The following is a 13,365-nucleotide window of genomic DNA, read 5'->3' on the forward strand; positions in this document are numbered from 1 at the left end:
TATAAATACTGATATATAATACCAGCAGTGGGACAAGGCCAAGATACACATGGACAAAATCATTTAAGGTTTTAAGCAAGACTTAAGTGGCTTAATTAATTTTGAGCAGCACACACTTAGCTCAATGTCAAAGTGAAGCGACCTCACTTGTGTTTTTTCACGGCGTGGGTTATAGAGATGGAGGAAATGTCAGTTGTCACATCTTGAGTTGCAAACCTTGAATATTGCTGTTTGCCATTTTTAGATTTTTTTTAATTTCAAAGGCAAATGTACTCTTGCTCCCCAGTAATTAAAACACTGTACTTCTGAATTGAATTTATTGTAGTAGTTACAGATGAGAGCAAACACTACAATTTATTTTGTACTACATAGGGACATTTTAGGAATGGCTTGGAATGTAACAGTTCGGGTGCTTTTCTCATGCTGACCTGAAAGTGACGCTGCAGCAGACATGAGCACAACACCTGCCAAAAGAACTCACTCGGTCACAACATTAAGTACACGCGCAATTCCAAAACAAAAATAATGTCTGTAATTTAATATGGTGATAATATGTGGGGTCGAACTGCTTGAATAGTTTTTTTCTTCCCATGGTTGAATAAGGTCTCCTAAATATAAGAAACAGGATCTGTACTCGATTGTAATTCTACAACTGTCTGAAAATGTTAGCACTAAATTACTTCCCCTTATAACCAGAATTATTTGCAGCATTCAATCATTTCAGCGCAAAAATATTTAATATTTTCTTCTATTACAGTCTTGATTATAATTGCTATTATAATGCCTATAATCACAAATAATTGTTAGAAAGAATAACATTTGAGAGAACACCTCCAAACTCAAGGGGGCACATTATGTGGAGAAAGTGCAATTATTGAGACAGAAGAAAAAAATAAAATAAAATTAAGATATGACTCATATGCTCTCTGCTGATTCAGCCAACATTTCATCTCAAAACAATTAAGTGAAATCCATTCCAGAGGAGCTGGATCCTTCTGTCCAATATTCACGATGAAAACGTTAAATAAAAGTAAACATTTGCATCAAAGCTTATGTGTTAGTAGCAGCCAAAATGAAAAAAAAAACTATTGCTACTAACACAACTAATAACGTAGAACCCAGAATTTGAATGACAGCAGATGACCATTTCCCACAACGGCCAGATCAGCACCATCGTAAGCACGCTGTCACTTCCGTTTCCCTAATATCCTATTTTTCACACATTTACACACAGTGACACCAAAGTGGGGCGCACACATGAAGTAACACACGTCGACGTGACCTTAACAAAAAGTACCCTTCAGTCCGAGTCATCCTATGACTTAATCCAGTTTGCATGGTGAGTATATTAGACGCTGTGATACATCATAAATGTTCCGAAGGACAAAGGGTGATGAATAAAGTCCACAATGGAAGTAGAAGCGCACTTCTCCTTGCGTGACTGCATACTTGACACGGTGATGAAACTTGACATCTGCCTGCAAAACTTTGACCAATCACCGCTGGCACCATCATGATTGGCCCTTCTGTTGAGTGCTACTCGGTCCTTCTTCGGTGGACAGATGATATTTGTGGCGCTCTGTCAAGTGTCAAGCAGACGTGCGCTGCAAACTCCCAGCGGATACTTTAGCTCCACAGCTGGGAGTCGCTTTGTAGGAAAAAAAAAGGAGTGGAGGGACTTAAAAGATTCACTATTACCACCACAGAGGAGGACCAAAGGCCGGATAAAAAAAAGTCCAAAAAGTGCATTTGTTCCTTCATTGCCTTTTGGTGCTCTGTGGCTCCTAGGATTCACTTTCAATCCTGTGAGCTGGAGAAAGAGAGAAAAAAAAAAGTTTTGTTTAACTATGAGAGCAAAACCACCAAGTGGCATATTCTCTCACTGATATGACTAAAGTCTGATAAAACGTCAGAGCAGTGTGACACAAAAGTGTTCTTATCACGTCAATTCACTAAGCCAGCCTTTCCCAACCATCATTGAGCCAAGGCACATATTTGACATTTGAAAAATCCCACAGCGCCACCAAACAAAAACAGCGCATAAAATATTATATCCGCTGAAATAAGGATGATGTCACCTCTACGGCTAAATGCAGGCATGTTAAGATGAACACTAAATTATTATTCGGTTTTAGGAATAGCAACAGGTGGATGCACAGTTTTAATTGTGTCTTCTGCTCCCTAGTGGAGGAGCACCTAATTGTTCTGCCTGGCCCGGATGGCTGGCTAGATGAAGCCAAAGGAAATGCTCGGAAGCTGCGGTCAACTCACATTGCTTGGGTATCCGCAACGCTTCGTTGTCTGCGGAGATGACCTGGTGCATGACTCCTCGGAACTGGTAGAGCAATTTGAGGGCCTTCTCTTCTCCCACGCAGGGATCGTAGAAGCCCGGCAAGCCCGCCTGCGCCGAGGGAAGCACTTCATTTGCATTGCATCGAAAAGGCAGAAAATCCAAATGCACACGCTCACCTTGGAAGTCTCTGTGAGGATGAGTTTGGAGTCCTTGACCAGGCATTGCAACGGCATGGTCACATCAATGACTTTGGCTTTCTCCTGCTTCTGGCTGGTGTCGGACACAAACTTTCCATACCAGGCATTCAGGATGATCAGCCCTACAACAGTTCAAAGTGTCATTTGCTTTTGTGCCTCTAGATGTATTCATCTTGAAGAGCATCTGAAGGACAAACCCATTGAGCAAGTGTCTCCTCAAATAACCATGTGCAACCTCTACCTAAACGTGACAGCAAATTAATTAGCACACTGAGGTCGGCGTTGTGATTTATGGCAAAGTGCTCCGACGCAGATTTACACATTTAACCTCTGTAGACGCTGCGGCATGCAGATTGGCTTCACAGCACGGGATGATGGAAGTTTTGAGTCCTGGAGCTACAGTGTACATCATGTGGCTGACAGCCACCGTGACAAATGCGTCTGATTTACACCTTGGGAGTCCTATTAAGTTCGGAACCTGTCTACAAACTCAAAGTGGTCATTTTCACACGCTGCGTTTTTACCCATCTTGGATTCTTCTGCCTCTATAATCCTCCTCACAGACTCCTGCATCAGCAGAACCTGAAAAAGGAGAAGGTGCAGAAGTTCAGTCCCCAGCAGCGGTGATCAATGATTTCATGTGAAAAGTTGAACAAGACTCACAGCGGACTCAGCCTCCTGCTTCTTCTTGGCAATGTCTGTGGCTGAGCTCTTCCTCTGCAGCTCCAACTCCCTGAGAAGCACAGGAACATAATACTAAGTAGGTCTGACCGTGGAGGCTCGATAGTGCCCCCCCCCCCAACCCTGTCACAATATTGTCAGCAAATGAGGCAATAACAATGCCAAATAGAGATTGCGAGAAATGGAGCAACTTAAGTGGTAAGGCAGCCGATTAAAATGCAGAGACTGCTGTCACGGCCCCGTCAAGGAAAACTGAAAAACTCTCTGAATCCCAAATTCGGGGTGCCATCACACCACAGTTAGTAAGTCGAGTAAACAAGTTAATTGGCGTGACGGTGGAGTGGCTCTCCTGCAATGATGCGCAATCTCGGTGTAATGCTATCCAGCTCGTAAGAAGCATTAGACTCGAGATTTTGCGTCACTAGTATATATTTGAAGGCGAATTGGAAATGAAATGTGTTCATCCACTATCTTGAAGCTGCCGCTCTGATGCAAAAAGCAAAAAAAAAAATACTTCAGTAACGGCGGAGGTTCAGCTCCCAGCGGCAAATTCTAATTTGGCTCGCTTTGGGGAGTGTCGAGGATATGGTTGCGATATTTCTGTGAGCTACTTGTGGCTGTTTTTGTATTTTTATTTCTTGTGTCCAATTATGGAAGGCAGTAGCGTGAATGAGCATTGATCACTTCAAAAAGAGATATGATTCATGCAAGGTCATGCAAAAAAAGATTTTTTTTTAATTATTTACATTCTTAGGATTTACTTGTAATCTTTTACACTGACCTATTCCAGTAGCTATGAATTTGAAAAACAACATCTCTTGATATAAAAAGCAAAATAAGTGAACACTCCGGCAAACTGAATAAAACATGTACTGACTCTTCCTTCTGCGCTCGCGTGTAGGGGATGATGACAAATTTGTGGACGGCCATGTAGAGCAGCAGCGGCCCCACCGTAGCATAGAACACAGCACTGGGCAGCACCTGGTCCGTCAAGTGGACTGGAAACAGATACGTCTGACTGGCACGCGCCAACCTGCAAGAAAGCACCCATGACGTCATCCCACATGGCCCACATTATACAAGAAGGATCCGTCAAACGCTGGGCCGGTCACTACTTGATCTTCAGCGTGACTCCCTGAGGGACGCCGACACTGACGGTTGCTGACAGAACACTGTGGCGACTGATCTTCCTCTCTGCTCCGTATTCCAGCACCGTTCCGAACCAGCCTGTCCTGGAGAAGGAAAGGCGCAGACGTCAATGGGGCCGCTACTGACGATAGCAACGTGGCCGGAGGCTGAACTAATCATATAGGATCAAACATTACACACAATTAACATTTGCAGTAGAGCAAATATTTGATCATCAATCATCTGAGCAAACGGTTGGAAACATCCGATTCTTTCTTTGAATAAAAAGATGTTTGATCGCGAAATACGTGCAATTATTTAATCTCCCTTTGATACTGACACAGAGTGCGAGTGTTAGATTATTCAAATATTCAAGAATCCTGATTTCTGATCAGTCCAGCTGTTAAATTAAATTAGTTGGACAGTCACGATCAAGGCTTGAAATGACATTGTGAAAGTGATTAGATTCTTTTATGAATTAGATGATTATATTAATTGGAGTATTTTTTTTCCCCAAGAACTTGCAAATTGATTGCCTGGAGGGCTTTTGCCATAGCCAAAGTAAGCATGCATGATGTGCTTCTTCATTCATGTCATCAACAATCAATTCCACATAATCAATAAATATTTTTCAACTCAACTACTAGATCACATGCCACTTACTTGACCGAACCTTTGACTTTGGTCTGGTCCTCGTCTTGGAACTTGTACTGGTAGCTCATCATGAGGTAGGAGTGCAGAACACCAAGCTAGGGAGACCATTTCAATATTACATCTTAATGGGATACACAAACTAACTGCTCCCAAAAAAAAAAAAAATAGAAAAGGGAGGGCTAATAATCCTCAGTCTGGATTCACGTTTTAAAGCGCCTTCTAATTTTATGATGTAATAACATGAACACCTTTCCGGTGCAGTTCCTCTCCATCTCCGTAATGATGAATGAAGCCATTAAATAAACAAGTGCATCTCAATAAATTTGAATATTGTGGGAAGCTTAATTAATTACAGTAATTCAATTCACAAAGTAAATTACTTTTCTTTTTTTTATTATTAGTAATTTAGTTAGTTGCGGCCGGTAGAGTTTATTTCCTGAATGTTACAAGGACAGAGAAATGTTGGGATCACCTGTACAGCTAGAGTGAAGTGACTGCTCTTGGTGTCGCGCACCACGCTCGTGGTCATGGCACTGGTGGGCCCCCAGCGCCACTGCAGATAACCCATCGTGTTTTGATCCAGGTGGCGTGCTGTCATCAAAGAACAGCTGGGGCGTAAGCCACGGGGGGAAAACTGCAAGCCGCACTGCGCTGTCAAGAAACTGTGCCGAGGATGGCAGAGAGCAGATAGATCAGGAAAATAAATAGATCAGAGGAATACATAGATCATAGAGAATAACAGGAGGTTAAACACTCGGGTCATACCATCGCTGTGTGACATTACGAAACACCTTCAGTCCAATAAGAGGTCCTAATATGTCTCCTGCCCCAAACTCCACCTGCATGCATATGGGATTACAAAAGGGAGACAAAAATAATTAGGATCGCAAGCAGCAACGATTATATTGAAGCCTCGAAACGATCATCAAAATTTGACGCCATGCTCCGCCCGCATAAAATGGCGTCGGAAAAGAGCGATGCAATTAAGAGTCCATCTGTCGAGGATAGTGATTCCCAACCATCAACGGTGATGAGGCAAATTAGGCAATTTCACTTTTGTTCCCATTTCATTTTCAAAGAATTTTTCACTATAAAAATGTTTCGATCCAATCTAGCTATTTCAGCAAGTCATGCCATCATAGAACGAAAAGCAACAGACGTTCATAAATAATGTTAGCGAACAGATTTTTGGAGTGGGTGTTTTGAGGACTCCTACCCGACTCGCTTGCAAAAAATAAAACATCAGGCATGATGAATTGGCCAAAAAGACAATTAACTTGTTGGACAAATAATAACGCTGATTCCAAGGATGGCTTTTGCACACCTGATGCTCAACCAGAACAATCGTGCGCACTTAATTATGATTCATTTATCCATTATGATTATGATTGAAATCTCACAGCGGACACCAAACAAAAATATCACAAAAATTGTGAAGACCAAAATAAAGATGGCTCACCTCTCCCCAGCCTTTAGCAGATGTAAGCCTCCGAACAGTCATGTTGATGTTGCCCCCTCCGTTGCCATTGTGTGTCGAGAGCGAGCCAGAGAGCACCGCTGTGTCAGAGTTCGTCAAAGGGGCCTAAAGAAAACCGATAAAACGCAAGTGTCTAGATTGCGCCGTGTGATTTTTGCATTCTAATTTGTTTTACCTCAATGGACTGTGAGATGTGCATCTTGTTGATCTCAAGGTGAGGAAAACCTCCCCCTGGCGTCTCCTCAAAGTCCTCATCGTAACGGTCAAAGAGGTCGGTCGCATCCACACCCACGCTGATGGTGCCCTATTGATGAATAAATAACTGTTTGATTGAAGGGATGCGGGAGGTACAAAAAAATGTCCAAACGGAACATCATTATCTTAGTTTCGGGTTTGTGTTTTAAAGGCACATGACGAACAGAACCTTGGGGTTTGTTCTTTGCTGCAGCTTCCTCTCTTCTCTTTCTCGTTGAAGACGTTCATACTCCTCACGAATTTCTGCCGGTGTTCGTTTCCGTTCCACCACCTGGACCAGCATATCATCGTATTGAGGATAAAGACATAAAAAAATTGGCGGGAATACAAAACTTACCTCCCAACCCTCTACTTCCAAACCTTTCTTCCCAAAGAGGTCATAAATCGATCGAGCGTGAGGATCACTTAGCACTTAGGGAACAGAGGGAAGCAACTTGGTGTGAAATACAGAAAAACACTTTTAAAAGGTAGATGGAGAGACACACGGCTAGATAGAAGGCAAATCAAATAATATTTCATTACATGTGCTTACCTTCAAAGGCTTGGTGTACCTGGTTGAAAAGCTGTTCAGCCTGTATTTTCAACTCAGGGTCGCGATGTTTGTCAGGATGGTAGAGCATGCATAGCCTCCGATACGATGCTTTCAGCTCCTCCAGAGTCGCCTGTGATCACAAGGAAACAAACAAGACCGAACGCAAAGTACATTAAATAAATAAATAAACATTCTCGGATACAAACAAACACAAAATCAACTTTGGGGATTTAGGAATCCAGGACAATAAAGCTGAGAGGCAGAACATACAAAATATTGTAGGAAGAAAAAACGGGGAATACTATAAGAATACTGGCTTGGTACTGGTTCTACAGGAGGCGCTGTAGCCCACTTTGACTCGTTGGTGCACTACTTTTTTTCTGTTTTCAGAAAACAGTCAACGAGGTTGCAAGTGCAACTGCTAGAATGGCAAATTAACTGGATCACCAGGTATGCAAGTTTTATTTTGCACATATATAATATTTGAACAGTTTAGTCGGATTGAATGGGTTTTCCCTAATTGGGGTGTATTGCACAGCGAAGCAATAGCTCAGTGTTCGAATATCAGCTGCAACCTCGCTGTGTGAAGTTTGCATGTTCACTCCAGCCTTGCTTCTCTCGGGATACTTCAGTTTCGTTCCAAAAATATGAATGACATTTGTGCACCAACTAGTAGCATGCAGTCAACGTGTGCCTCACTAGTAACATCCTACTTACTAGTAAGTGCGTTGAATTGTCTTACTACGAATGCATAGGGTTTAGGATTGACATCAAGATGATCGAATAAATGCTAAAAATAAGGTTCATTGATGTCTTTGCAGCATCACCCCGGTCTTAACCTTTTACATCCTCGCTAGCTGGACGACGCTCCAAGCGCTTCCTCGTGAAGCGACCTAAGCACAGCGATCACAGTGACGGACCCTAAAAAACTCAAGGTCGGTGTAAGACATCAACACGCATACCTCTTTCCTCACGTTGAGTAGCGAGTAGTAATCCTGGTTATTGAACTCGACATCATCGTCTAAGGACGCAGCCATGTTGAAGCTTACTGTAAGTTCCGCCCACACCTCGAGTGAAACGAAAGCTCATTGGCCGACACAATCTGGAGCGCAAACTGTTTTTGGCGTCCTCTGCAGGCAATGTGAGGAAACACTACCGTCGTCAACCTCATTACTACCTCATTACTTTTAACGACTTTACTTCACATTTCAAAGTTGAAGAACAAATAAAACGTGAAAATTATATAGCAGGGATACCAAATGTAGGCATACTCACCGTACTAAAGAAGTGGTACAATAGAATCCTTCCATCTGTCCCTCAATCCATGGGTCCATCCATTTTCTAGTGTCTTTCCTATTCAGGGTAGCAGGGAACTGGAGCCTATTCCAGTTGACTCTCGGCGAAAGGCGTAATTCAAAATGTCATTATTTAATCAAAATCACATCATTGCAAATAGGCCTACTAAAAAATAAACGATTATTGAGTGATTTTTCTGAGTACATAATCGTTATTATTATCCAATTACCATATATAGGAAATATATTAATGCGGCTGCTCCGTGTCTTTGGCTAGTCAATTTTTAAGAAGGTCCTTGCTCAACTTGTCAGTGTCATATCGCGTAAGCCATTGATAGGATGTATTTATTCATGTAATGCTCTGGGGTCTTCTCCGTTTTTATTAGCGCACTGAATCCTTTAAAACTGCGCAGATTCAGTTCTACAAGATTAAAGAGAAAGTAATTTCATTGGAATCCTTTTGAATCTCTGCCATGACTAACTGATTTTGTGTGACACAATGATTATACTTTCATAAAGACAAAATAAATGTAATATAAGGTGTCATTTAACAATTCATGAATGCCTCGCCAGCACTAATTAGTTTCTGTGCGTTAACATGTAATAGTAGTGTTAATGTCAGTGTCATATTTCTGCTTGGATTATGTACTGTATAATCATAGATCCACGTGGCTCTCTCTTTCTCAAGGTTAAGGTGAATGGAAACGTCTTCCTATGATCTGGAGCGAGATTGTCGATGCCAAACTCAAGACATTTTTTGCTTTTATTTATGTACACGGGGTGATTCTGTTTTTTAAGACAAGGGTTTGAGTATTCTTACCGCGTTAAACTATTTTTAAAGACGCCAATGAAAGTCGTGTGGTCTTTAGAAACTTTGTACCGATCAATCTCCTGCTGCTTTTTATCACGTTTCCAGCTGGCGGATGCTCCTCCAATGCGCATGCGCGCGGCCTGTGCGGGCGCGTGCGGAGCTGTCCTTTCAGCACCAATGACAGCGGCCGCCTGTCCACGCGCATCTGCAAACTCTTTCCTCTCTCGTGGCTTTCAACCCCGTTTTATCACTGCTCTTTGAAACGGCGAGAAAGCGACTGCAGCTTCTGTGCGCGAGACAAAACGATGAAGCAGCGCTCGAGGAGGATGAGGAGGCTGTCAAGGTTGTCCTAGAATACAGACGTGGTGAAGTGACGTTATAGGGGTGGCAGGGGAAGCGAGGGGCGCGCGCGTGAACGTCAGTGGGCGGGGCCTGCGGGAAGCGCTCCCATCGCGGATCCCCGCTGTCGATCACCACTCGAGCCAATCATACGACCCAACGCGGCAGGTTCGCCCGCCCACCGCCGCCGAGTAAACTTCTCGGTCCCGCCCCCTCCTTGAGCTGTCCTCTCCGAGTGTGCACGCGCGTGCGCCCCCCCACCCCCCTCGCCTCTCCCCACCCCGCTCCTACCACCACCACTAGGTCGAGTCGAAGAGGAGGAGGAGGAAGAGGAGGAGGAGGAGGAGGGATGAGGCGCGCGGCGGAGGGGAAATGGCTGCCGAAAACAAGCCGGAAGGTAAGACAGAAATATCGGTTTTAATTTGAGGTGGCACCGTGTCGCTATATTAAGCCTTCAGACGAGGCGATGACGGGACGCAGGGGGACCGACGAGGGAAGAGATAAGAGCCGGGCTTTCCCCTTTCTTGCTGTCCGTCCCAAAAACACGGAGGCAGGTTGGCTTGGTGCTGAAGCAGCGACAGCATAAATAACCGAGACAGAGTTACTGTGTGCTGTCGGTGGTGCTAGGATGCAGTCGAGCCGAGTGCTTTCGAAGCGATTTAACGCGGAAAAGGATGAGGAGAGGATGAGAGTGGTTCACGCTGAAGGAATTCAGATGCTGCGCGCGTGCGTGTGTTTATGTGTCTCTGCTTAAAGTATAATAGACCGCTGCATTTCAAATTCCTGACACATACAAGACTCAAGAGCTCTCAGTGTTCCATGTCGTGTCTGTGTGCGTGCATGTGCGCGCGTGTGCGTGTGTGGAGTGGGCGCGCGTGTGCGCGTGGATTTGTGCGTGTGTTTATGTTTATAGCCATGTGTGGTTCTGGTAGCTTCACATGACTATTTGGTTGCATTTAGGTGGAGGCGAGAGAGAGAGAGAAATAGAGAGAGAGAGGGAGGTTTATGCGTAGTAAAGTATTTGTGCCAGTTTCAAGCAGTACTATTTGTTTCAAATTTTACTCCCCCTATTGAACTCTTGAGGTCATTATCACTCACAGCCACCATTTAATCCAGGCTGGTATGCATTGGCTCATGCATTATTTAAAAGGCGGCAACGATATCGCTATCTCGTCTCGTGGATTCATTAATTTATGTTTTATTCAGTGTGTTTCGTTTGATTTGTTTATGACCACCCCCCTCCACCCCCCTCCCGCCGCCACCCATGTCAATGTGTTCAATGATTGCTTTCGTTCAAAGCCAACAAACATGCCACGCATGAGAAACACACCTCAGATTACAGGGCAAAATGATATTCATACCTAAGTGTTGACTGGATTATTATTCAACTATTAATTGGACAGGGTTGATAAGTGACAGAGTCTCTCCGCTAGGGAGCGATACTGGCAGGTATGTCTCCAAGGGAGGGGAACAATTTTTAGCAACATACATGCAGTGTCATATATTTGTAAAGGCCCTTTTGTGCCACGGAGCACTTAAAACCTTTTTCCCATCCTCAAATGCACACGTGCAAGCGAGCGTGCAGCGAGTAGCCAAAGGCAGGAGGAAGGTCGCGGGTTGAGAGTCCCATAGCGTGAAAATACTTGAACTGAAAGATGAGGCAGAAGGCCCATGGGCAGTTCAGTAGGCAGTGTACCACATAAATATGAAACCATCCCCCTGTCCTTATTGTAGCTTCACACACGCACACACACACGCTCACACACCCTCACACCGCACGAGGAAGCCTTTTGTCCACTGCCCCTCAGTGTTACATACAGGGAGGATGTTACAATTTACGAGCCCCAGCCAAGCTGAATGAAAGCCAAATGAATCACGGCAGCGAGGGCAGTAGACAGCCGTCCACTCTGCCCATCCCGTGGCAGATGTGTGCGGCGCCGATCCGCAGAGCTCACTCGTGGGCATGCGAACGGCATCCACCATATAGCTCGGAAGACCCTCTCCCCGTTGGACTAGTTTGTATCATAGCAACAGTGGTCAGGGAAACAGAAATGATGAGGGTGAGGAGAAACTAAAGCAGGGTACAAGTTAGTCACACACGCGCGCGCGCACACACAGATAGCGTTTCTACTGTGGCTAATCGATCAGAGGGTACAATTGATGCTCAGAAAATGGATCCGCCCACATTCATATCAGTTGGAGTTGGATTTGTAGGCTTAAGAGGAGGAAGAATGGGTAGAGGAGGAACAAATGCCAAGAGCTTCTTCTAAATATGTCTTTGTCTTTTTCTCTTTTTGCAGGACTGAAGAAGATTAGAAATCCAGAGCGAATGGTCAGGATTGCAGTTGGTTACACGGGACACACCCCTCCCAAGAGTGATGACACCGACGCCAACAGTAAGAGACACACAAACAAACGTGTGTGTGTGTGTGTGTGTTTTTGTGTTCGTTTAAGTGCCGTGCTCACGTTTGTGTATAGCACAGGCAGGCTAACTCTGGGCGCAAGTATAAAAGCTTTCTGGCAGAATGATGTGATGCAGGAACTGAGGTCTTGCTCTGTAACACATCTCACACACACACGTACACACACGCACACACACACGCCAAACATACACTCTGTCTCCATGTTTCACTGCTGAGACATCATGATAATTCAGCACTGTAACACATCATGTTTATTCATGCATGCCAGTACCGTATTAGCGCTCACACACACAGACACACACACACACACACACATTAAAGTGCGCACTCCCATAGAAAGTCACTGTAAAGGCAAGGCTCATTTCAGCTATTAGTAGTTTATTGTCAAACCTAATCTGTACACATGGCATTATGTATCTGTAATCCTCAACGGGCCTGCTTCAAGTCAGCACTGAGGCATGCTGAGTAGTCTCGGGTCGCTGCATGCTTGAGAATGTGTGTGACAGCGGGGCTACATGCGCAGTGATCATTTTGATTAGTTATTGATAAAAGGTGACATTGGACATTTGGGCACATGCGCATTATCAGTGGTGGGCAGACTTGAGGAAGCTGAACAGATGTAAGGACAAGCAGTCAGACACGGTTGGGTTATTGATGGCTATCAAACACACACACACACACGCGCACACATACACACACACACACACACACACACACACACACACACACACACACATTCACACGCCTACGCATGCTGCTGAGACACGAATAGGAATAGGATAGAACGGGGGTGGGGAACAATTCTTCTACCAGGGGTCATTTGATATTCATTGTTTGGGAAAAAAAAAAAAATCAAACAAAAATTTATTGTTGCATGTTATGGCTTCCAATTCCTCTGAGTTTTTTCTGTTTTGTTTGTTTTTTGCTCACTGGCCATAGTTTCTCTACCGCTGAAACGGAATAAGAGTTGGCTATTTAATATGAAAGCAAATGCGCCATAGCTCTGAGGTTGGCAGTTTGAATCTGGTTTCCAGTTCTTCCGTGTGGAATTTGCATGTACTCCAGTTTCTTCCCACATTTCAACAACATGCATGTTAGATGAACCAAAGAGTCTAAATCAGGGATGGGCATCTTAAATGAGGGCACTACTTTTCTTCAGTACTACTGGGGGGCACAAAGGACCATGCATCTTGTATGTGTTTGTGTGTGTATGTGTTTGGGGGCGGGACTTAAAAACAAAGTGTCCGAAAATGCTGATAAACCTCCATTATGCATTATTT

General features: G+C 44.1%; 2 protein-coding genes across 2 annotated transcripts in view; one reads left to right on the forward strand and one right to left on the reverse strand.

Moving 5' to 3' along the window:
* Window positions 1-300: 300 nt before the first annotated feature.
* Window positions 301-8,278, reverse strand: dnajc11b (DnaJ (Hsp40) homolog, subfamily C, member 11b). The gene is made up of 16 exons (XM_061291502.1): window positions 8,180-8,278; window positions 7,218-7,347; window positions 7,023-7,096; window positions 6,855-6,956; window positions 6,606-6,734; window positions 6,413-6,535; window positions 5,719-5,792; window positions 5,426-5,615; window positions 4,963-5,048; window positions 4,287-4,403; window positions 4,049-4,204; window positions 3,154-3,223; window positions 3,015-3,072; window positions 2,470-2,612; window positions 2,272-2,401; window positions 301-1,810 (listed from the first exon to the last, which is right to left on the reverse strand). The coding sequence occupies exons 1-16, from the start codon at window positions 8,252-8,254 to the stop codon at window positions 1,785-1,787; spliced, it is 1,683 nt and encodes a 560-aa protein (XP_061147486.1). The 5' UTR covers window positions 8,255-8,278; the 3' UTR covers window positions 301-1,784.
* Window positions 8,279-9,905: 1,627 nt separating this feature from the next.
* The window catches only part of LOC133162363 (calmodulin-binding transcription activator 1-like), a 50,275-nt gene continuing 46,815 nt past the window's right edge, over window positions 9,906-13,365 (forward strand). Inside the window, exons 1-2 of the mRNA XM_061291501.1 lie at window positions 9,906-10,059; window positions 11,963-12,058. Of these exons, the coding sequence (XP_061147485.1) occupies window positions 10,035-10,059; window positions 11,963-12,058 (121 nt within the window). The 5' untranslated portion in view covers window positions 9,906-10,034. The remainder of the gene's footprint in view (window positions 10,060-11,962; window positions 12,059-13,365) is intronic.

Source organism: Syngnathus typhle, linkage group LG11, assembly GCF_033458585.1.
Source record: "Syngnathus typhle isolate RoL2023-S1 ecotype Sweden linkage group LG11, RoL_Styp_1.0, whole genome shotgun sequence".
Lineage (NCBI taxonomy): Eukaryota > Metazoa > Chordata > Actinopteri > Syngnathiformes > Syngnathidae > Syngnathus > Syngnathus typhle.